General features: G+C 57.7%; 1 protein-coding gene across 11 annotated transcripts in view; it reads right to left on the bottom strand.

Moving 5' to 3' along the window:
• The window catches only part of SYNGAP1 (synaptic Ras GTPase activating protein 1), a 31,469-nt gene that overhangs the window by 4,627 nt on the left and 2,309 nt on the right, over nucleotides 1-24,533 (bottom strand). For 2 of the 11 annotated variants that reach the window (XM_068558221.1, XM_068558222.1), the window contains exons 2-17: nucleotides 23,316-23,437; nucleotides 21,081-21,186; nucleotides 14,710-14,801; nucleotides 14,167-14,288; nucleotides 11,788-11,941; nucleotides 11,464-11,562; nucleotides 9,447-10,073; nucleotides 9,172-9,316; nucleotides 8,810-8,954; nucleotides 7,043-7,279; nucleotides 6,711-6,912; nucleotides 6,318-6,496; nucleotides 4,141-5,215; nucleotides 3,538-3,711; nucleotides 2,199-2,410; nucleotides 976-1,066 (exon numbers count right to left, since the gene is read on the bottom strand). In XM_068558221.1, coding sequence (XP_068414322.1) covers nucleotides 976-1,066; nucleotides 2,199-2,410; nucleotides 3,538-3,711; nucleotides 4,141-5,215; nucleotides 6,318-6,496; nucleotides 6,711-6,912; nucleotides 7,043-7,279; nucleotides 8,810-8,954; nucleotides 9,172-9,316; nucleotides 9,447-10,073; nucleotides 11,464-11,562; nucleotides 11,788-11,941; nucleotides 14,167-14,288; nucleotides 14,710-14,801; nucleotides 21,081-21,186; nucleotides 23,316-23,437 — 3,782 coding nt within the window. The other 9 variants (XM_068558226.1, XM_068558228.1, XR_011075690.1 and 6 more) reach the window with 8 other exon arrangements.

The following is a 24,533-nucleotide window of genomic DNA, read 5'->3' as shown; positions in this document are numbered from 1 at the left end:
GAGTCAGAGGGGAGTGGGCTTCACGACCAACCTGCAGTGGTCCGGAGTCACCTCCCCCTGTGTCCTCCGCCCGTGGTCAAAGCGGAACCAGGAGAATTACCTGATGAGGAGCTGCAGGGGGAGAGAGTGGGGTCATGGGGTCAGGAGCCTTGGTGGTGCTGGGGGGGAAGCCTGGAGGTCAGAGCAGAGGAAAGAGGAGCATGGGTGGGAAGTGAGCAGAACTGGGGGAGAACAAGGGGTTAAGGGGGCAGGAGGGAGGTCCTAAAGGTTGGCTGGTGAGAGAGAGGGAGAGCAGCCGGGAGCTGGAGAGGCCAGTCAGGAGTGAGGACCACAGGGAGAGGCAGGCCAAAGAAGGCGGCTAAGCCTTCAACACCGAGGGAAGGAAGGGAGAGCTTACAGGGCAGGGGGCTTTCAGGATCTGAGGAGTCGGGAAGAGGAGGCCCAGCGGTGGCTGTCAAGGAGTGATGGGGACTGGGGGGCCCAGAGAACAGCAGTGACGAGTACCCCACGTCCCCAGGGCACCAGCCGGAGCCTGGGGACACTAGCACTCCTACTGCCCTGGGCTCTGTTCTAGCAAACTGCAGCCTCTGGCCCTCCCGTCCCGAGAGGAGCTCAGAGGAGGCCAAACTCCCTGACTCACACAGGGGCAGGCCCAGCAGGGGCAGGGGTCCAGGAACTTGGTGGGGTCTGAGGTTCTGGTAAGAGGTCCTGAAACGCAAACAGAAGTGGGAAAGGCAGGGTGGGGAGGCACGGCAGGGGAGGGGGGCTGACACTGCTGGGAGTGACAAAGGCACAGACGATGGGATGAAAATGGGGTCGCTTGGGGGCTGCCAGGAGCAGCCAGTGGACAAACGGAGAACAATGGGAGAGACGGATGGCGATGGGGCTGGGGTGGCTGGTGCAGTGACTGCACGAAGGACAGTGGGATGGATGGGGATGGGACACGGAGAAGATAAATGACATTGTAATTTCCACCTGAGCGTCGAGCAGCCTCTTCTTGGGTTCAGGCAGCGGCTCAGCCATGGCGGGGTGCTCCCGGCGCAGCTCCTCCTCCACCAGCATCAGCCTGAAGGGACGGGCTTCAGTGGGGTTAGTGGCGGGCACGGGCGCGAAGCCTGCCTGGGGAGCTCACGATCCCGGGGAACCCCACCACTCTATGGAAAAGCCTTGGGCATCCTTCTCCCCTGTGGTCAGAATCCCTCCATTGTTCTGACTCCAAAAGACGCCCTGTCATTCACCTTCCTTTCAGGGACGCTCGCATCTCCCTGCTAAGGACGGGTTTCTGTGCCTCAGAGATCCCCTACCTACCACCAGGCACCCCGGCCCTCCGTGCTCCCACTTAGGACTGTGCCGTCCATCAGACCCTGTGGCTGAAGACCTGGCTTCTCCATCCCCCACCCCACCTCACCGAAACTAGGCCATCTCCAGGGCAGCCCCTAGACACCCCTCGCCCAAGAGGGATCTCTACAATCATCATTCCCGGACTCTCCCTGCCTTCTGTGAAGATTCTCAAGGTGACTTCTCATAAAGGATATCAAAGCAGTGGTTTTCAAAAAGGTTTCCAGTCAAACCTTTTTCTTCTAATTAATCTTACTCAAAAATACATTTAGAATGGGTGGAAATGGATCTGGCTCTGGTTGGAGTGGGGGTCCTACCCAGTTCTCTAGCTAACTGATCCCCTTGTTGAGACACCTCTTTGGAGTCCAGGGCTTGACAGAGCACAGGCTAAAACAAGCGTCATTTACTTTCTGATGGAATACCTTTCCACGGCTGCAGAGGAGGGTGGGCCCAGGATGGGATGGTCAGGGGCTACTATGGCCAAGGGACCCCTGCTTAGATTTGGGGTGAACATCACAGGCTGGGTTGAGAATAACCAGTGGGGAGTCCCAGGCTAGGCCAGGTCCAGACACAGAGAGATGGTTGGACAGTAAGAGGTACATTTTCCAAGGGCTTCAGAAGTTACTCTACTAGGAGAGAGATCAGGGTTTAGTAAAGGGACATTTAATGCACTAAGCGGGAGGTTTCTCTCCATCTGGTGATGACGGAGTGGGTGGCATCCCTGGGAGGAGGGTGGTGGGCTTTCCTCCTGGTGTCCTGCGTTGGGGGATGGGGGATGGTGGTTGGGGGCTGGGGGGAGCTCGCTGGCCCTCTTCAGCCTCAGGCTCTCCCTTGCCACTCCTCCCCGGGCCGCCCCTCACCTGCCAATGATGCTCTTGATCTGTGAGTCCTTCTCTGCCTGCTGCTGCCTTAGCCTCTTCTCGCTCTGTTCCAGCCGGGCCTGATACTGCATCAGGATTTTGCTGGTCTGTTCTTCCTGGGACAGCAGCCTCCGCTCATACTCTTCCAGCTTCCGGTTGGACATGTGCAGCCGCTCCTTCAGCGAGTGGATCTCCTCCTCATACTCCTTCACCTGCCCGCCGGGCACACGACCCCGCACTGTGAGGGGGGCTGTGCCTGACCCCACCACCCAGCCTCTACCCCTGCCTGCCAAGCACAGCCGCTGTGTGGTGAGGGACACCCCACCAGCTTCCTCCAGCCCTTCTCTGCCCGTTGGTCATACACACACACACAACTGGCCTTTAAGAAGGCCCTAACGTGTGGCTGAGGCTCCCTCAAGATGGAGCAAAATGGTGGACTCCCCCACCCTAGAGGTACACACATGCCCTCACATGTGCATCTGGACACGGGAGGACCCACACAGGAGCCTGGACAGACTCACAGACACAATGCGTGGAATGCATTTTGGCCTCAGCTTGTTAAATGGTGCTGGAAATAATTTATTATAAGGCCTGAAGATAGTCTCTTAGCTCAAGTCCATCTACATCAATCCCAACATTTTCCTTTGCTCAGAGACCACTTCTCCCCAAAAGCCTCTCTGCTCCCCCAAGTTGCAGTCATGTATTCTGTATATATAATCTAACCCTGCAGCTACCCTCTTCTTCAGGGTCCTCGCAGAAACGGCTCCCAAGGAACTTTCTGCTAAGTGTGTGAAGGCCAGAGCTCCTGCTGACTTTTGCTCGGGACCACCACCAGCTGAAAGTCTGGACAGTCTTTCCACACGTGGGCCAATACACACCACCCTCCCCCCGACCACCAACCCTCTGTCACCGATGCCCACGGGACAGTGACTGGTAAGCCGTGCGTGGGTCCTGGTACAACCACTCTGCCCCTCGCCCAATGTACAGCTCCCACTGCTAGTGAAGTAACTTCCTCTTTCCTGAGAAGTCACAGGAGCCAGGGCTTCAACATGTTCTCCCCAGGGAAGAACACAGAGGCAGCCTAATATAGAGCATGCTTTTCCCCAGACAGTCTATGATGTGTGTAACCCAAAATAACAGAGTTGGAATGGGTTTTCCAACGGACTGTATCTGGCCTCCCCTGACAGACTGAGGGCTTCTCAGGAGAAGACATCGGGTCTTTGTCCTTTTTTTTTTATCGTAACTACCTGACCACAGATGTTGCCCTTGGAAGGGACTAGAAGCCTGCCCTGTGGGTAAAGGGTAAGACGGGGCTTGGGGCAGGGAGGGCCCTGCGTACCCTATCCAGCCGGCTCTCGTCCATGGACTTCGAGTATTCCTTGAGCTTGTACTCTTCCCGCTCGATGTGGGCGCTCTCGATGTCAGCTGACAGATGAGGCATGTTGGAGACCCAGGCCACCGTCCGCTCGGAGGCTGGCATCGTGGGGTTCAGCGTGGATGGCGTCTGAGAATGCTGGGGCAGGGCGAGGTGGGGGCAGAAGGAGAGAGGGAAGGTGGGAGGAGGCGGAGTGCTTTTAGAGGGAGGGAGCACTGCCCAAAGAGACGAGAGTCCCCTTCCTATCCCCCGCACTAGATCAGAGTCCCCAGACTGTCCCCTGCGCTAGCACTCGCCTCATGAATGCTGTATTAGTTATTCATCATATCTCCCCTCAGGAGCCCCATGAGGGCAGGGAGTTTTGTCTGTCGTTCACTGCCAAGTGCACAGTGCCTAGAACAGCACGTGGCGCAAAGCAAGCCCTTTACAAACATTTGTTTAATGAATGAAAGGAAGTGAGAAAATTGTAACTTCAAACCACAGACTCTGTTTTACCACCCCCCCAACCCGTTTCCTTCTTCCCTCCCTGCTCTTCACCCCTCCGGTCTTCCTCCCACCCCCACCTACCTGCTTGGTGATGGAGGGCTTGAGCCCCCCACCCCCTCCGCCGCCGCTGCCCCCGCTGCCCCCAATGCTGCCCTCTTTGCTGAGGCTCTGTTGCCGCGGACGGGCAGGGCCATAACTTGGCTCCGGTGACTGCAACAGGTTCCCGCTGGACGGCCGGGGTTTCTGGGCAGCGCTGACTGTCAACTGCTGAGACTTGCCTCTCTGCAACGGAGGCGGCTGGCCCCCGCCACCCCCGCCGCTGCCCCCACCGCCGCTCCCACCTCCAGGCCCTGGGGGAGCGGGCCTCTGGGGACCAATGGTGATCTGGGGAGGAGACAGCATGTGCTGCAGGTTGTCCTGGAGTGAGAGCTGCCGACGGGTGAAGTCAGTGCCAGAGGGTCCAAACTCATCACTGTAGCTGTGGCTGTGGAGGATGGAAGCAGCGGGGGGCTTGGGGACCCCTGAGGAGAGGTCCTCGCTCTTGCTATAGCCATGGAATGGGGCGAAGGTGTCCCCTGGGGGCTCTCCACCTCGGTGGTGGTGATGGTGGTGATGGTGGTGATGGGAGGAGGGTGGACCGTGGCCTCCGCCCCCTCCGTGGCCCCCTGGGGGGCCTGGCCCATCAGCAGCCATGTGGAAGAGAGGATTCTGGAAGGAGAGGGGTATGCGCAGTTGCTGGGCAGGGATACCGTCCGTGGTGACGCCCATCTGGCTGAGACGCATGCCGGCCGCCGTGATGGATGAGCCGCTCCCCTGGGAGAGGCGGCCTGCAGGCGCGGGCCGCAGCCCCAAGGCCGCAGTCAGGGAGGCCTGGCTCGAGTGCAGCAGGTCCCCGACGGCTGCCAGGTTGGACACACTGCTGCTGTTGAGGCGGCCACCGGGCCCATCACCCTGCAGGTCCAGCATGGAGACGCTCTTGTTGACACTCAGCATCTTCTGCTCCGGTTCTGTGATGTCCGAGCTGCTCGTGCAGTACGCGGGTGAGGACCGGGCCAGGGGTGGGCGGCTGACATAGAACAGGTCTTTCCCCCCACCAGGCGGTGGTGGGGGGGGCTTTTCCTTGGTTGGGGAGGGGAGGCGAGCCATGTCCATAGAGCTGCAGGAAGGGAAGCAGGCACACGAGTGGGAGGTAAGACCCAGACTACTGGCAGTAGAGCCTCTGTGGTCCAGCACAGGCCTGGGGTGAAGAGTGGGACCCGCAGGGAAGGGCTGAGAGCTGATGTCTGCAGCTCGGGAGAGGGCAGGCAGGCTGGGGGGATGGGAGGGGATGCGAAGGAAATAGGATGGGACAGGGCCCCTCCGGGAAGGGAGGGAGGCCTGGAGAAGGGGAGATGGGGCAGCAAGGAGGAGGCATGAGGGGCAGGTCTGGGCAGATGTGGAGGAGATGAGGGTGCATGGAGGAGAAGAGGAGTGGAGGGAGGTGATGGCCACTGGAGTCGGGGTTGCGGGGGGAGCAGACAGGAGAGGAGAGGAGGGCGGGGGAGGGGAGAGCCCCTCACCTGTTGAGGCCTCGAGCCATGAAGGACTGAAGGTCGATGGAGCTGGAGAGAGATGGGAAGAGGGACGAGCACAGACAGAGAGAAGGAGAGAGGCAGGTGGAAGTTGGGGATGTGTGGAAGGAGAGGCGGGGATGGTGGGATGGGTATGGCATCATGGAGGGAGAGATGCGGGCAGAGGAACGAGCAGGATGGTCATCAAAACAACGAGCAGCAGCTGCGGCTCTGTGCGCCTCCCAGCCTGGAGGCTGCTGTGGTGGGGAGGCTCTGCGGGGTGGGGTCCAGGGGCTACTGCTCTAGTGCTGAATCGGGTCAAGGTCTGAGGGGTCCTGGTGGTGGGGCTGGGGATGGTGCTGCTTTACCAACTAATACAGAGCTATCTGAATGTTCTGACACCAGGTGGCTGGTCCAAGTGTACAGGCTGAACCCAAGCTCTGAGCAGGGAGAGGGACCTCCTAGGCTTACGCCAGGCTGGAGCTGGCGGAATCTCAGCATGTTTTGGGGGGGGCTCTACATTCCTTGCTCCCTCTGGCTTGCAGCTAACTACTGACTGGACCTGTCTCCTTACCGCCTTCTCTGAGAAAACGCTTCTCTTTCCTTTCTTTCAAGCCCTCGAGAAAGGCACATGGGGCCCAGCGGAGTGTATCCAGGACAGAAGCATAAGGGCGCCTAGGGCACAGGCTTGGGGCCCTGGGTGCTCACCTGTTGAGGTCCCGCATCACGTAGCCCTGCATCTCGGCCGAAGGGCCCCGCAGCACCACAGGCTGAGGCCGGGGCCGCTCGCTCTGACGGCTCGGCTGCCGTTGGATGTTGGGGTTCCTCAGAGCTGTGCTGATGTCGTTGAGGAGCCGGGGCAGTGGGCCCAGCTTCAGGAGGGCTTCCTGGAATGGGGAGGCTATTACCCGGGGGCTAACAGCCCAGCTTTAAGGGGGCCTCAGAGAGTTCAGGTAGAAGGAGTCTGAGCTGGGGAAGTGGCATTGGAAGTGGCAGTGACATGTCTGGGAACAGGAGGGGGGAAGAATCTGCGCAGGGGGTGGTCTCCGGGCTACAGGAGCCTCTGGAGACCTGAGGACGGGCCAAGGGGCCTATGCTCACCTTGCTGAGCTGGGGCAGCACCTCCCAGAGCAGGGCATGCAGCGTGGAGAGCTCTCGGCCCAGGTCGATGTAACCCTCAAAGCTACTGCTATTGGTCAGTGTGTCCAGGTTGGAGATCTCGTACAGGAACTGCTGCATGGAACCCCACTCCAGCTCCAGAAACTCATTCATGAAGCCCAGAAAGTCCTCCTTTGAGGTAAACCTGGCCAAAGCATCCAGAAGGTACAGGTCACACCCAGAAGGCCTCCAACCCACGCCTGTCTCTAGGGACTCAGGAGACCCTTCCTGCCCACTCCAGCCCCGTCTGACACCCAGCCTGAGGCTTCCCTCACTTGGAAAAGTTGGCCAGGTTCTGGATGACCTTGGCGATGAGGGTGAGGGTTCGCGAGGTCTGCTCATCTGGGTACTCCTGCATGAGCCCAAAGAGACTGGGTGACATGATGGCCGGGCAGAGGAAGCGCAGGAAGAGCGAGGCGCTGATCAGCCGGTCTGCGATGTCCTCCCGGCCCCTCTCTGCGCAGCGCAGCCGCCAAGACGCAAACACCTCCTTCAGCTCCCTCGGGAACACGCTGAGGGGACGGGGTGGGGAGACAGAGAGAGAGAGAGAGAAAGAGAGAGACCGGGACTGAGCCCCAGAGACCCTCAGCTTCCAGGGAACATGCTGAGGGGGGTGGAAGGAGGTGAGGGTGTGGAACCCTCACAGAGGTGAGAGCGACAGGGAGGGAGGGAGGGAGCGCAGGAGGAGGACAGGAGGCTGCTGGAGGAAGAGGGCTATGGCAGAGGGGACAGAGGGGACAGACAGGGTAGGGAGAGAGAATGGAGGGGAGAGGAGGTGAGGGAAGAGGAACACGCGGGAGAGAGACAGGGGCAAGTGAGAGAGACAAGGAGAGGAGGAGAAGAAAGACACCAGGGAGAGACAGAGATGGGAGAGAGATGGAGGGTCACTCGAGGTACAGGGAGCTCGGACCCCCCAACTCTTCTGGATTCCAGGGAAATGGGGATGGAGGTGTCCCAGGCATGATCCCCAGTCCCTGGAATGGCTCAGAGCTCACTCTCCCCACCTCCCTGGTCTTCCTCTTCAATGTCCCATTGACACCTTAAACTCTAACTGGTGTAAAGTGGAGCTCAGCATCGCCCCCCCACACCTCCAACCTCCACTGGGCTCTCCCTCCTGACTCCCCAGTTCTGTCAGTGAGGCCACCGGTCTCCCAACCACCAGCCTCATGGCCTTGGGAGTCGTCCTTGCTCCCCACAGACATGCCCCCTCCTTTCCAATTAGCCAATGACTCCTGTTGATCCTTTCCACAGAGGGTCCTTACAGTAGCCCCTTTCTACTTTTCCTGCTACCATCCTGACTCAGGCTATGATTTCCATGCCTGACCCATTAACAACAGTCCCCAGCTAGCCTGGACTTCATTCTCCCTACTCCAGCCACCCGCCACACCCACCTCCACTTAAGAATTAATCTTCTCAATCATGATACTGCTTGGCATCCCACGACCTACCAATGAGCTCCAACTCCTTTACCTGGCAGCGGAGGCCTTCAGATTCTAACTCTCCTCGCCCTGTCCGGACACGTCTCCCACCACTCTCCACTGTGAGCCACACGCTCCACTAAACTACCTCTGCCTGCTGTCCCAGGACCTCTCACCTTCACGCGTGGGCCTGTTCCACAGCCTTCTCCCGAAACGTCTTCTCAGCCCACCATATCTATACATCAGAACCTGACCCAGTCTTCCAAGCGCAGCCCTGGCACCTCCTCCACGAAGCCTTCCCTGCTTATCTCAATCAAAGATCTGCCTTCTCTGACCTTATGTTGCATTGTGGAGGCGTGGGGGAGGGTACCCTCACTTGGAACTTAACACATACTGTACCGTTCTGTGGCTTTCTGCGTATCTAATCTGTCCCTACTCATTCTGGTACAGGTCCTCTGAGGGCAGGGGCCAAGCCTCATGGCTCTCTGTCTGCTCTATGGCACCAAGCACAATGCTTTGCCCATAACTGGTTCTCAGTCCTCTTTGAAGATGGACAGATGGATGAACAGATGAACACACGACTCCCCCAGCCCTGGCCCCCCAACCCAGGGTTCCCAGTCTCACCAATGGGAGTTGACCACCTTGCACAGGGCCAACTCACAGCACATCCGCAGGTTGGCCTGGTGCTCTGCCAGACTGGACGCCGTGCACTTGATGGGGTCCACCTCACAGTTCTCCTCAGATTCATACAGAGCACGGATGAATTCCCCTGCGGAGGTGGGGGCACAGCGGAGGGCGGTCACACTTTCAAAGGGCAGGGACAGGGGCTGCCAGGGTTTGGGGAATCTCGGAATCAGGTTGGAGGGGACTCTGGGCCCAGAAGCATCAAGCTGAGGCAGGGTGGACTTGGAGTCTGGAGTAGCTACATTTAGGGCTGGGGTGGGCATCTGGCGGGTTTGGGAAGAACACCTGTGGGTGGGCCATACCGATGGCATCCTTGAGGTATTTCTGACCAATCAGTCTCATGTACTCTTCTATGGCTTTAGTGGCGAGCGTGTTCTCGCGGAATATGAGGTGCTCCCGTTCCATGAACCGGTCCACCTCGGACATGGCCATGTCTGAAAGGAAGTCCTGGGGGCCAGGAAAAGGCAAGGGTCAGCCTCTGTCCAACCCAAGCTGATGAAGACAGACGTGCCCTACCCTTACTATCCCCGCGAGTGCGCACTCCCAGGTCACCTTGTCCTGAGGGCCCAGTACTCACCTTGGCCTTGCCCGTACTCTGCAGGATGTGAACCAGCGCGCTGGCGACCTCCTCCTTGCCCTTGACATTCAGGGCGGGCTCCAACACCGCACACAGCATCCGATAATGGTTGGTGACATACTCTGCAAACTCTTTATATAGCTCCATGGGCAGGATGCTCATTGTCTGGTAACGCGCTTTCAGCCGCACAGCCGGGCAACCTCCTTTGCCCTTGCCCCCTGAGCCACCCCCTGAGCCCCCTCCCCCTCCCGAGCCCCCCATGCCCCCGGAGCCCCCACTGCCTGTCGGCAGGGTCACGGGGTACCACTGCTCTGTGAAGTGGCGCCCAGCCAGGGTGGCCACAGGCACAGTCACCAGGCCGACATAGCCCGCCTTGTCCTTCTTGCGCTTTTTGTCTGAGTCACGGTACAGGTGCAGCCGCAGGGCCCGGACGGCTGGCAGGTTGTTGAACTCGAAGTGCTCGCCCCAGAAGACGGTGTCCCCCGAGGCCGAGCGGGGCTTGGAGGTGGTGCGTGCATACAGCATATCATCCAGGCAGAGCTCGCAATAGTACCGCTTCTTGGGGGGCAGTTCCCGCGCCTCTATGATCCACAGCTTCAACACGTTGTCCACCCGGCGGCTGTTGTCCTGGCAGGGTAGGGCGGGCACGGCAGATGAAGGGGAAGGGACAGAGAGACAGAGACACCAAAAGAGGAGAGATGGTGAAAAAGCCAGACAGTCTCCGACACCAGCAATCACAGGGCTGAGAAGGCGTGTGCGGGATTAAACCGTGTCACCCTGGAATTCATATCTTATAGTCATATTAAGTGACTATAGTCACTTAAGACGTGGTCGTACTGGACAAGGGTGGCCCCTAAATCCAATGACTGGGGTCTATATGGAGAGGGAGATTTGGAGACCAGAGACACACAGAGGGGAGATGACCACATGAAGATGGAGGCAGAAAGTGCACAGATGCAGCAAGAAGTCGAGGGATGCCAGAGACTGCCGGCAACCACCAGAAGGTATGAAGGGACAAGGGAGGATTCTTCCTAGAGTTTCCGAGGGAGCAAGGCCCTGCTGACACCTTGATTTTTGACTTCCGATCTCCCGAACTGTCAGAGAATAAATTTCTGTTGTGTTAAGCAGTCCAGAGAGTGGTAATTTGTTACAGCAGCCACAGGAAACTGATACAGAGGGAGCTCATACATCAGATGACAGAATTCGTATTGAGAAAAGATTTTAAAAGCTAGAATAATAAACCCAAAATATTAAGGTGGAATTTGAACAGGAGAACTGAGGAGTCCTTCAAAGACAATCGGAAGGTAATTGCAAAAAATGCATAAATGCAGAAGGTGAGACTATATAGTTAGTGTGAAAAGGGCCTGGAGGATGACAATTGACCAGTGAGGCTCAGGTGATGCTACAGTGTGAAAAGAGCCTGGTGTTTGTACTCTGCATGGGGCAGATCACATCCAGCATCTTGGGTCTAGTTTTTAAGAAGGACATTGACAAACAAGGGTTTCCACAGAGGAGGCCAAGAGGACTGTGAGCTCACTGGAAACTGGGAAACAAAGAACAGCTCACGGAACTGGGAGCATTTCTCCTGGGAAGAACACAAACTCATAGAATTTTTGAGCCAAAGGGACCTTAGAGATTATGTAGTTCAACACCATTCCTACCAGTCGTACAGAGAGGAAACCAAGGTCTAAAGACTCATCTACCTGACAAATCTATGTGTCCTGCAGAAACACTGCAAGCGGGGGCCAGGCGCCCACCTGTCAGGTATTAGTGGGACATCCCTGCTTGCAGGGAAGATGCACCAGAGGACTTCCAGAGCCCCATCAGTTCCGTAAGTCTATGATTTCTATGGTAGGGAAACATCATAAGGTAGAAAGAAAGGAAAAAGAAATGGGGGACTCAGAGGAAAATGGGGGTCCCCTCCTCCTCGGTCCCCTTCTCCCCTAGGCCCCCAGTTTCCCCTGCAGCTTGACCTTTGCCTTGCCCATGCTGTCTGTGTACCCTGTACTCCCAATACCTTGTTGGGTTTTACCGCCCGCTGTAGATTCTCGATCCATTTGTCCCTTTCGGCCGCAGAACGACAGGCAAAACATTTTGTTCCTGATGATGTTGTTACCTAGAGAGGGGTGTGGAGGTCAGTTGGGGCTCTAGAGGGGTGATGACTCCCAAGGACTGAGAGTCCACCACCATCTCTTCCTCCCCGGCCTATCCTCCTTTCTCCCAGCCCCAGAGGCTTCTGTTTCCTTGACGTCCCCACCTCTGCCGCTTTCTCCAGGACTCTCTGCCCTCCCCCTCCATGACCCCTGCCCTTTGGCCCTCCCCAGCCCCCTACACCCAGTACCTCAAAACAGAACTCCTGGCCCAGGATGGAGCTGTGCACTGGCTTGATAATGGAATCTTCATCCAAGTTGAGCTCCAAGGCCTCGGCCGCACTGCTAGGACTCAGCAAGGACTCGTGAGAGTGTGACTCCTTAAAGCTCTGCATCAGCCGGGCCCTGGCAGGCGGGGGTCCAGGAGGGAGAATCAGCTCCCCACTCTGCTTACACACCCAGAGGCCTGCATCGCCAACCTGGCTCTAGGATGGAGACCTGGGGAAAGGGGCTCCTAAACCCACTTCCCACATGTACACAGACACAGACAGAAAGAAACCCAGCCTATCCCCGGGGAAGGACATGAATGATGTGAGAGACATGAGAACCCTTTAAGAAATTCCCTCCCCTCAGTCCACCACCTAAGGGGTTGTGAGGACTTGGGACACGTAGAAATATCTCAACCCAGAAAGGGACCATGGAAGAAAAAAAAAAAGAACAGGTGGGCCTTGGACACTTCTAGGTGGGAGTTCTATATGACACCTCCCCCGCCAAAACCACAGCTTCAATATAAGGGGGAAAAGGTGGGAGTAAAGAACCAGAAATACAGGGGCTTCCCTGGTGGTGCAGTGGTTAAGAATCCGCCTGCCAATGCAGGGGACACGGGTTCGAGCCCTGCTCTGGGAAGATCCCACATGCTGCGGAGCAACTAAGCCCGTGAGCCACAACTACTGAGCCCATGTGCCACAACTACTGAGTCTGCGCTCTAGAGCCTGTGCTCTGCAACAAGAGAAGCCACCACAATGAGAAGCCGGCACACCGCAATGAAGAGCAGCCCCCACTCTACGCAACTAGAGAAAGCCCGCGCACTGCAACAGCGACCCAGTGCAGCCAAAAATAAATAAATAAAATAAATAAATTTAAAAAAGAAAGAAGCAGAAGTTCAAAGATGTTGGTCTGGGCCTTGGCACACAGGTAGTGACTAAAAAGCACTTAATAAATCCAAAAATGAACGAGCTAAGAGGACAAGTTTTAGCAGAATCGGGGGAAAGAGTGAGGGAAAATCATAAGAAATAGAAGAAGGATTTTGGGCAGAAGAGTGACAATGGAGATAAGGGACTGAAAGTGGGGACTGGGGAAGAACAGATAGGGTGAGAAGGAGAAAGGAGGAGGAAAAGGTGTGTGCAGAAAGACAGGATGGGAGAAGATGAGGAGAGGCCACTGGAGAGCTGGACGTGGGAACAGAGGTGGGGTACGGGGTGGGGGTGGGAGCTGGACGTGGGAACAGAGGTGGGGGACGGGGTGGGGGTGGGGGTGGGGATGAACTTGGGAAAATCAGTGCGGGAGGGCAGAAGGTGAAAGGCACTGAGGGGAGTGGAGGCCGGGACCACAGGACAGTTTGCTCAGAGCCAGCTAGGGGATGAAGAGTAGAGAGCAGTAGGGAAGCGGGAGGGGGAGCTCGGGTGTGGGAGCCTCCATGGAGCTATTTATAGCAGCCCCGTCATCTTGGGCTCTGTTGCCGTCAGCACGACGCTCCCCCGGCCCCCCCGCCCCCGCGGCCAGGAATACCAGGCCCTCACACCCCCCCTCCCCAAATCCAGCTCCGGTGACATGGGAGGGGGGAGGGGAAGGTGTGACTCACCTATCCCAACCTCCCCTACCTGCCCCATCCCGGGGGCGGCCAGACGTGGGGGAAAGGAAGGACAGGGTTCTCCCTGGGGCGGGGGGGAGGGGGAAACCCAAAGAGGGACCCCAAAGAGCAGACCACAGGAGCAAACAAGATTTCCTTCAAGCCCAGCCTCGGAGACAGTGCCCTCTGGACTTCTCTGCGGGCTTCTTCCTCAGGCTTCAGTCCATGGATTAACCCTCCAACCTCCCCTCCACAGTCTGTTGACCTGCATACCCATGCCACCTCCCCTTCTCTGTCACGCTCTACGCTGCACCTTCTCTCCTCCATAATACCTGCCAGCCCCACCCCACCCTGCCACCCTTCCCTCATACCCTCTACTTGGATCACACTCTCCCCTCCTACCAACCAGCCCACCACCCCTTCCCTGGATTCCTTAAATGTTCCTCCCAGGCTCTGTCACTCCTTCTCTGTCCTTCTGTACAGCTCCTTCCATCCTGGGCTGAAGCCCATCCTTCTGTTGGTCAGAAGAGTCCATCCCTCCTTGGCTTCACCTTCACCCCCTTTCCTGCCCCGCTGCTCACCCTCTCCGGGCACCCTGCACCCCGCCCCTCTCCTGCTGCTCCTCTGTTCTGACTCCTGCCCCACCACACCTCTCAATCAATCTGAAGCCATCAAGCTCTACACTCTGAGAACCCCCACCCCTCCAACCTCACTCTGGAGGCCCCTACACTGCATCCAACTCATCCCACCCCGCTCTAGCCCACCACTCCAGGCCCTGTACCGGTCATGGTCAGCACTTCGGAAGCGAGGCAGTATCTGGCGAAAGCTGCTGGTCCGGTCAAGTTTGGGTTGTGACTTCGTACGTTTGATGGAGCTTTTTAGCCTCCGGCTCAGGAAGCCTTGCTGGGTGGGGGGGAAATGGGGATAGGTGTGGTTTGGGGTAGGGTCAGTTCTACCTCCTCACCGCTCAGCTGGTAAAGAGTCCCTGGATGAAGGTGGGATGGGGGGGAAAAGGGAAATCTCTAGAGGCGAGGAAAGGGGGATAGGAGCCCTGCTACCAGTTTGTCTTCCTGTGCTCTCACGGATGCGAGTGTACACACAAACACACACACACACACCCCAGCCTGGAGAAGGTGGGAGGGCTGGTCTGAGAAGCAGGGGGGCAGAGCCAAGAAGGGGGAAACCAAAGAGGTGGGGGCACACACACACATACTCTCTTTCTCTCTCTCCCCTCCTTCCCCCTTTCTCATAATCCTCAGGCTCCAGCTGGGGCTGGAGGGGAGGGGACCCAGCTGAGCCACATCTGGCAGGCGCCTTCACTCACCGAGGGCCGAAAGGGTGCAGCGGGGGCGGCCTCCATGCTGTATTGCTTCCCCCCTGGGACGCTCTTCCTCCTCGAGCGACCCAAGTGGTATTCTGGAGGGGAGAAAAGGGCCATAACGGAAGTTGGGGAGGGGGTCGCCGTTAGCCCAGGTTTCCACCCCTGGCCCCAGCACACTCGCCCACCTCCCTCTGCCCCTTAGCTCCAGCCTCACCTACCCCCCGGAAAGCAGCAGGAAGAGCAGCGGCGGCTGAGAAGCTGGCGGCGGGAAGGAGGGGGCAAGGAACCCGAGCCGGAGCCCCCGGAGGGGGACGGGGTGGGAGGCCTTAGGCCCATGACTGGGGCTGGGCCTGGCAGTCAGCAAAGGGGCATGGCTGAGAGGGTCAGTAAAACTCCAGGAATAAAGGACACCGAAGATCCACAGAACCTAGGTCCTTGGTGCCCACCCCACCAGGAAGGGGCGAGCTGGTGGGGGAAGTTGGGTTAAAGGTCATTGACCAGAGACAGGCCTTCCTCCTCCCTCAGCTGGGCACATCTTCCACCTGGCCCCCACTCCTGGAACCCCTGTTTGTCTGGAGGGCCAGAGCTACCTCCCATGACCCCCTCCCTGGACTGGAGGGGGAAGTCTTGGAAGGGACCTGTGAGGAGTGGAAGCGGAAAATGCCTGGGGACAGAAAATTCAAGGAAGGGGTGGGGGGGAGGGGAGAAGGGGCTGGTTCCACGTGCACTGCAGTGGCAGGGACTCAGAAGTGAAGGGGGGAAGGGGAAAAGAGAAGAATGCAGGGGAACGGGCAGGGAGTGGGGAAGATGGGCAGTGGGGACTCGGGGGACTCCCAAGTGAGGGCAGGGAGAGGAGGAGGAGGGGAGATGAATGCCGATGAAGCTCAGACTGCTCAGAGTCAAAAAGGGTGGCAGCTGGGAGGAGGGAAGCTGAGGCTCTGCTGCCAGGGAATTTAGAGGGGCCAAGTGGCTAGAGGAGAATGAAAGTGGGGGGATGCCAAGCTCGGGCTCCAGCTCCAGAATGGCTGCCCAGGCCTGGGCTCCCCCCTCAGCCCCACAGTCACCACTGCAGCCAATGGGGGGGCAGGTGCTGCATCAGGGGCGGGGCTACCATCTCCATGGCAACAAGAAGCTACATGCTGGGGGGGCTGGACCGGAAGAGCTGCCTGTTAACCCTCTAGTTTCCAAAACAAGGGAGGGCCACAGCTACACATTCACTGTCGGCTTCCTGAATTGCAAATATCCTACAAATTGCCCTAGAATCAGTCTCCAGCTTCCCTAGGCCTCTAAAGCCTGGGTGTTAGGAGATGTGCACACAAAAATGTGGCTCCCATGACACAGGAACCCTTGTCAGTCCCTCAGGAACACATGTGTAAAGCACAAAAACATGCACCGAGCTGTGGGGGGTACGTGCACATAAGACCCATGATACAAAAAATAAAAAGGGATCTAGGTGCTTATGAGACATACAGGCAACTGTGAGCATGGGGGGTGCCACGGGTCCACATTCTGAGACCCTGGGGCCCACATACCCCACAGGATACATGCTTAGACATATGTGAGCACTGCAACAGGGGAGTACATACTTGGACCCAGACACTCACATGAGAGCTGCTAGTGTGGATGTGGGGCCCGAGTCCCTTGGGCAGTCATGTGGGCAGCACGTTACAGAAGGGGACATTTAACCCAGAGACACACACAGGGCCCCCACACAGGGGAAGCCACTTTAACCTCTAAAACACATGTTTGAGTATACCATGATCCTGACCACATCAAGGTATCCCCGTATCCCCAAAGCACAAATATCCTTCATTCACATGAAAAGTACAACCACAACCACTGTCTCAGGACAACCCCTTCTTCTCCCCCAGCCCTTCCCTGACTCCAACACATGAATCCGTGGTTGCTACCAGAATACAGACAGACCAAGGAGCAAACGTGTTAATTACCCTTCTGTTACACACTCAACAATGCATCTAAGGGTTCAGAATATCTCCTTCCTAGTCTTTGCCTTTCTCAGGTCTAGCTGCCTGTCTCATGCCATGCAATGTAGCTCAAGCCACTATTTTCATATGCAAGCTCCTGTAATAAAGGCAGAAAGTCTAACTTCAAATCCACTAAAATTCCATTTTGGAACTAAAGAATTAACAGAAGGAGAACGGATTTGCTAATTGGTTTGCTTGGTTCTTGAAGTAATATAACCTTATACATACAACCAAGCACTAAGATCCATGAACTCACATATAAGTCAGAGGTACACGGAGGCCACATACACATACACTTACAAAGACCCTCACTGCCACAGTGAAAAGAAGAGCAGAAACACAGAGGGGAAAGGGGCGGACTGACAGAATCACAGAACATCCTGTTATTAGTGCTGCATGCAGTGACATGTGCAGAAAACAGGCACACGCCCATGTCCACACACAGAGCAAACCTGATAAGCATACACCACGATCCTGGGTCTCCATGTCCCATCCCTGCACGATGTATACACGCATGCACACGCATAACAGCCACCTACACAGACCCGTAACACAGGCATTGTGCACACACCCACACATGTACACACCCTGTATACACATACAATTGCACTCACACACACACACACACACAGCGAGGGCTTAGACTCCCGCCTCTCCAACCTCTCTAATTTTGCCATCACCCACAGAATCTCCCCCTGCCCTCCAATCCCCCAAATCCCTAACCTTCCCTTTGGCCTTTCCTCCCTATCACACCCAGCTGGCAGCTCTCAAGGGGAGCCACAAAGGGAGGCTGCCAAAGCAGGTGGAGGAACAGAGTTGGACAGAGAGCAGAGAAATGAGGGGCAAACTCTGTGCTGGGAACAGGAACCTCTAACAGCAGTTCCTGCCGTGCCAGGCCTCACTGTGAGCCAGCCTCTATGATGGCCTCCCCTGATCCAACCAAGCCTGATCCTACATGGCCTACACAAACCCCAACCCCGTCTTGCCCTTTCTCCTCTGAGATCACTTTACCGAAGGCCTGACTCTCTCTGCCCCACAAGCTGTCTCCCCAGCTTCCAGGCCCCTTCTCTGCTGTCTCCAACCAGTTCCCCATCTTAAAACCTCTTCTCCTCTCTCCTCTCTTCTAAATCTGGCTCCACTATCTCCCACCTTCCCAGCTATTCTCCAGCTATGCTCTCTCCCAGGCTCTCTCTCCTCTCCAAGCCTCTCTCATTCCCCCTCTCCCCAACTCCCCACTTTTCCTCTTTACCCCGCTCTTTCCCTTTTCAGCTTTTCTGCCCCCACTACCTAACCGAGCAGGGGCTCACACCTGCTAGCCCAAAGGTGTTTCATACATGGTAGGATTCCAAGGAACACACTCACACACTTACTCTCTCCCCCCACTTGCACACCACCCACATCCAGACACGCCCTGGACACCCATGCTGGGATTGACACAGATACCCAGGCCAATGATGGAACACACATGCAAAGACACACACTTGCCACCAGGGACACAGAAAATCCTTCTCATGCAGCCACACATCCCCACACACAGGAGGCTGATAGGAGGTGAGCCCCAGCAAGGAACATGCATTCTCAGGGTCAGAGGTGACAGGTACCAGTATGGCCAAAAGCTGCCCCACAAGCCAGTGGTCAGCCCAGCAGCCCCCTAGGCAAGAGGGGCACAGAAGCCGGCAGAGGCAGGATACGACAGGACAGACTTGAAAACCGCTGGCTGCACATGTGTGCACGAGGAACTGGGCCCCCGTGTGCACATGGCACCAACACACAGGGGACACGAGCCTGGACAGCGACACACACGCGGACACCCGGGCTGCCACCTCCACCGAGGGTCTCCAAGACCACCCCACACCGGCCGCCCCCGCGCGCTCGAGACCCTGGCCCCACGAGGCCTGTCCCCGACCCCCCGACCTCCGCTGTCCCCCTCCAGTTACCATAACTCCCCCCACTCGGAAGATGCAGCGAGAACATGCGGAGGGAGCAGCTGCCGCCGCCGCCGCCGCCGCCGCCGCCGCCGCCGCGGCCTCCCCACCCCCCTCCCGGCGCCCACGCACACACGCGCCCCCGCCCCCAAGAGCGCGGCGCCCCCCCACGCGAGCGCTCCTCGTCCGCCCGGCCCCGCCCTTACCTCGCACCGCCCCCCGGGGGGATCGGGGTGGGGGGGGTGTCCCCGGTGGGGGAGGGGCCCCGCCCCTGCGCGGGGGAGGGGCGGGGTGCAGCGGTAGAGGGGGCGGCGCGGCCCGGCTCGCGCCGCCCGGCGCGGTGGGGGTGGCGGCGGGGCCCGGGACGGCCGGGACGGCCGAGCGGTGACGGCCGCGGGAACGGCTCCCTCCGCCGCCGCTCCCGCCGCTGCCGCCGTTGCCCGGGCCCCGCCGCCGTTGCTAGGCGACCGCTGCTGCCGTGGCCGCCTCTGTCACGAGCCCCGTCGCCCGGAGACAGCGCGAGAGAGACGCGGGAGGGGGACGAGGGGACCCCCAAAACCAACCGGGCCTCCCACCATCCTCCTGAGCAGGACCCCCCATCAAAACCTCGGAGGGAACGAGGGGCGGCGGCTCCACCCAGCAGAGGAGGAGCCCTGGATGCCGATGCCCCTCAAAGGTCCGGCGACCTCTCCTGGGCTCAAGAGTCCACAGCCTCTGCACAGACCTTCTCAGACCCAGGTCCCCAGGGCCCCAAAGACTCCTATGTTCCCTGCAGCACATCCTCCATGCCCTTTACACATTCCACGTCCACCTGAGACCCCCAAACGTTCACCAGCTATCAACTCTTTCGCTAAACCCTCCCCCTAAATATATATACCCCTGGACCCCCTCCCAACCCCTATTGAACCTCCAACACAAACACCTCCACATACCGTCCTCCAACTCCAAACACACATGGGTGCCCTCCCCCTAAACACACAGGAGACCCACACCAGAGACCCCAGACCTGAGGACTGAGGGTAAGGAGAAAGAAGGGGAATATGTGGGCTGAGACGCCAACCACCGGATATATGATAAACATGCTCCACAAGCATGTGACCATTCTGGCCTCGACACACAGGTATGCACACATGTACACAAACCTTTCCCAGACATGGACATGACTGACTCTCTCTCTCTCACACACACACACAGATGTGACAGACATCACACACATTCTCTGTACACACTCCACCACCACCACCTGGCTTTGCCTCACAGAGATGTGCTACCCACACACCCCCATGGTCAGAAGTTTCCATGACAATGACACACACCCCTGGCCACCCATCCACCCAGGGTCCCAGAGCTGTCCCCCAAGGGCAGTAAGGCCTGGGCCTATGAGAAGAGGGCTGAAGGGAGCCAAGGGATGGAGACAGGCCACTGGCTCTCTCCAAGGAAGAGAAACTGGAAGCCTGGTTCCCTGAGGGGAGGGGTAGCTGGTGGAAGAAGGGGGTCACAAGGGGTTGAGGGGATGAAGGACCTGGACCCTTGGTCCTGGAAGGGGAACAGAGTGGTAGGGGGCAGTGACAAGGGGGCTTCCGGGGGCTGAGGGCGTCTCTCTGCACCTTGGCTGCAGATCTCTGTTCTCTGCCTTCATCTCCCCTCACTGTTCCCATGGAAACCTTTTAAGCGAACTTCTCAGGAAGACAAAAATCTTTTTTTAAATGACTAAAGAGGGGGGTGGAGGGGGGGCAGAAAGAGGGAGGGAGGGGAAGAGACAGATGGAGAGAGGGAGAGTTGGAGAGACAGACTGAGCACATAGCTCCATAGACAGGCAGAAAGGAGATGAGATGGGGGTCTGATGGAGATCCACCGGGAGCAGAGGGGAGAGGCAGAGGAATCAAGAGGGATAGAGAAAATAAAGAAATCGGGGAGGAAAGAGAAAGAAGGTGACAGAATTGCAGAAAACAGAAACAGCTGATGAGAAGAGGGGAAAAGGGGAAAGAAAACAGGGAGGGTCCACAGGCCAGAAGGTCTGGAAGAAGAATTAGGAGCGTGGGGGTGGGGCAGAGGTCTGGGGGCCGGGCAGGAACTAGGTCATTCTTTCCAAGATCCCAGACCTGGGGCTGGGAGGGGCAGGGGACACTCGGACAGGAAGCTAAAGATCTAAGGAGACTATTTTTGCAAGCACCGGGGAAAGAGTCAAACTTCGCTGCTGGAGAGGAAAAAGGGAGCGAAACAGCAAGGATCGCTGGGGCCTCTCACCCACAGCCTCCGTCCCGCTCAGATCCCAGAGGAGGGCGCCTGCTCCGCCCAGGTTCCCACTCGCAGAATTCGAGACTTTGTCTCCGCCTCCTCCCGGCCCCTGACAGCTCCCTCGGTTCCCGGACTCCCCCTCCCCTGCAACCCTGTCCACCTTCAGCCCTCTCCCCGCGACTGTCCGGGGCACGAGAGCCTGCTCGAGCCTGCTCGGCCGCCGTACCATGCTCGCCGTGGGGCCGCCCCTCCACCGGCACGGAGACTGTGCGTCTCAGCAGTTTGTTGCGACTGGACTCGCTCCTCCGGTCCCGGATCAGAAGGGGGTGTATCTAGGGGATGCGGGGGGGATGGGGTGTCAGACCTCCCTGGCCCAGGCCGTCCCTCCTCTTTCCCTCCCCCACCAAGGAAGGATGAGCCTGCCTTTCCACCAGGCCTGACCACCTTCTGCCCCCGCCCCTCTATACTCTTTAAGTGTCTCGGGATGAGTGGATTTCTCGATTTCTCGTTCCCTTCTCCCTCCGAGTCTGTCTCCCTCATTCCCTCCCGTCCCACCCTCCTCTTTTCTTCCACCATTTCTTTTGAAACACCCTCCAGGGAATTCCCGCAACCCCTCTGGCCTTCGCTGCTCCCTGAATCCACTTTCCCCTTGACCTTCAGTTCCTCCATTCTCCCTGTTTTCCTCCCAACCTCCCACCTCCCTCACCCCCTTCCCTCCCTCCGTGGCTGTCACGGGGGTAGCAGAAGCTGCATTTATAATCAGAATCCACAGCTTGTCTCCCTCCCACGGCCAGGCTTGCGGCCAGAATGGGACCCAACGTCCCCACCCCCCAGAGGGCTTGGTCACCTCCCCCCACCCTTCATCTCCTTCCATCGCCCCCCACTCAGCCTCTCTCACTTCCCTTTAGCCATCACCTCTCCCTAAGCCTCATCCCCAACTCGCCCTTGCCACCTCCTTCCTAACCTCCCCCTCTCCACCCCTCCAAGAACCACCCACCCCACTAGTCCCCAGCCCAGGCTCCACAACTCAGCCAATTCCAGCTCCCTGTGGCCCTACACTCTGTCATTTCCCACTCCCCCCCTCCGCACCCTTCCTATTTCAGTCTCTGGCCACTGGTCCCCTGGACCTGTCTGTCCCCATCTCTGTCATTCCTTCATCCCCCCACCCACTGTCCTCCCTCTTCATCCTCACACAGTCTCCAGTTTCCCCAGTTCATCCTACAGACCTCAAATCCTTGGTCAAGACCGGTGACCACTAGTGAATCACTCAAATGCCCCCCAGTGCCTAAAACTTGACTCCCCAAACCACCTCTCCCTTGAGTCACCGTGTCCTCCCCTGGACACTTGGACTTGACTCTGTGCCTTGGAAGCTCTCTACCCAGCCATCTCTCCACACTCACTTGCCCCCCAGATCCCTTGAAACCCTGGTTAACCTCAACTCCAGTTCTAACCCTGCCTCGCTACACCCTCCCTGACAGCTTTCGGGGCACATCTCTCACCACCCCTCTGGTCTTGCAGGCTGCCCTATCACTCTCTAAAGCTGGTCCCCAAATCACCCCCACTCCCAATCACACCTCTGGGCGTCCACCCTTCATATTCACATCTTGTTTCCTCTGATGGACCCTCCACTGCTGACCCGGCTCCAAAATCAGAACCCACACTCTAATCACCCTGCATGGCCGCCACCTCCCACAAGGATGCTCTGTTCATTTCACATCTTTCACTCTGGCTAGTCCCTGCCCCTATCCCACTCTTACTCCTTTAGACAACTTCCCATACTCCCAGTTCCCCTCACCCCAGGCATCTCTTCCCTTATATTCCTTCCCCATGTCCCTGGCAAAAGCCCTCCCAGTGTCTCTCTAAACCCTGATCTCAGCCTTCCCCATCTTCACCGCCAACCACACCCAGGCCTACTGACCTCTGTCATCTCTCCTGGTACCCTGCAGCCCCTTCCCAGTTTCCCCACTCAGAGACCCCACTCTCTGAGTCCTGTACTCTGCCCCACGCCAGGGAAAGGACGGGGAGTGGTCAGTGATGGGGCTTACTGAGTGGGGGGAGAGGAGAGGGTCCCGAGGATTGCTTTGGAGACAATCCCTCCAAAGTGATCCCCATGTCTTTACCCCTCCTCCAAGCCCCTTAGTTTCCCTTTCCTAGCCTAACCTATCCCACAATATGAGCAGGGTGAAACAGGAGGCACCCACAAATCTTTAGAACCATATCTCCTCCCCATCACTGTACATGGCCCTCAAAGACCCCCTGGCCAAGGGGAGAGAACACCTGCCCCTTCTGACATCCCAACCCCAATCTCAGTGGCCACCCTCCTCCCACCACTTGCCAGTGTTTCTCTCTTTGCCTTCTTTGTGTCTCGCGTCCCTTCGCTAATGAGGATTCTCCCCATCCTTCTCTCCACATTTTCCCACACTACCCAGAGGTCTTTTCCCAGCCTTCCCACCCTGCTCACCTCGTCCTCATCCAGCATGAGAAGCTGGTTCCCCGAGATGATGCAGAACCGAGGGTTCCAACCAGGACGATCATATGGGGAATGAACGTATTGGGTTCGGTGCATAGGGGGTCCCCGTACATCTAGGGGGCAGAGACACACAGAAACGGTAAGGGAGGCTCTATGTATTTGGGAGACAGAGGTGTCTAAAATGGCAAGAAGAGAGTCCATAAAGGGGCAGAAGGGGAACCCACCCGCCTAGAGGAGATCACAGATGGGGGTGAGGCCCTCGGTAACTTTACAGGAATAGAAGATAAGCTTCTCTATCTGGGGAAAAAGAGGTGAGGGGAATCACATCACAGGGGGCTCTGGAGACTTGGCAGAAGAAATACAGAGGAGTGGTTCAGAGACGGGAATTATATCATGACAGAGAAGGTACAAGTTTGGAGGCAGAGAAAGGTGAAGGAGCTCTCCAACCACTTCAGAAAAATGAAAAGGTGGAGGGTGCAGCAAAACTGGCAGAAGAAAAACACAGGGAGGTTGGTGGCAAGTGTCTGGGAAGAGGGAGGGCATCCAGATAGCTGCAGAAGACAAGGATTTGGACGTGGCACCACCCATCTGCAAGGGAGTAAGAGGAAGACTACAGAGCTGTGGGAAAGAAGCATGGGGATGTAGGGACATTTGGGTCATGAGACTCTGAGAGCTAAACATCTGGAAGAGAGAGGGAGTGAGGGAACTTACCTGTTCCCAGAGTCAGAGTCATGAGAGGGCCTCCCCTCCTGCCTCTCCTCTTTCCTCCACTCCCTCCTCCCCTAGCCCAACCCTGCTCATCCTTTGGGGAAAGATCTGGTTCTGCTAGTGGTGGTGGGGAGTATGGGTCTTGTAGGCATCTGGCTGTGGAGGGGATGGGGAGTGAGGAGGTAGGAAATATGCTGTTTGAATGAATACTGAATTGATGTCTTCCCCTACTCCATGCCCGGAGGTCGGAGGTCGAAGATTCAATACTGTCCCCCTATGCCACCCCCTCCCCCCCGCCCCCCTCCCCGGCCGCGTCTCCACGGACAGGATGGGAGCCAACTCTACAAGTTAGGAACCTCTCCCCAAGGCTCGGTAAGGAGCTTGAGGAAGAAAGAGGGGAGGGAAGAATGGAAGATCCAGGCATGTGACTTAGAGCGGGTCTCCCAAGACTAAAGCTGGGGTTGGGGACAAAACTTCTAAAACAGAAGAACAGTAGACTAA

Source organism: Eschrichtius robustus, chromosome 12 (assembly GCF_028021215.1).
Source record: "Eschrichtius robustus isolate mEscRob2 chromosome 12, mEscRob2.pri, whole genome shotgun sequence".
Taxonomy (NCBI): Eukaryota; Metazoa; Chordata; class Mammalia; order Artiodactyla; family Eschrichtiidae; genus Eschrichtius; species Eschrichtius robustus.
The sequence above is the reverse complement of the archived record's forward strand: the minus strand, read 5'-3'. Positions and strand labels throughout refer to the sequence as shown.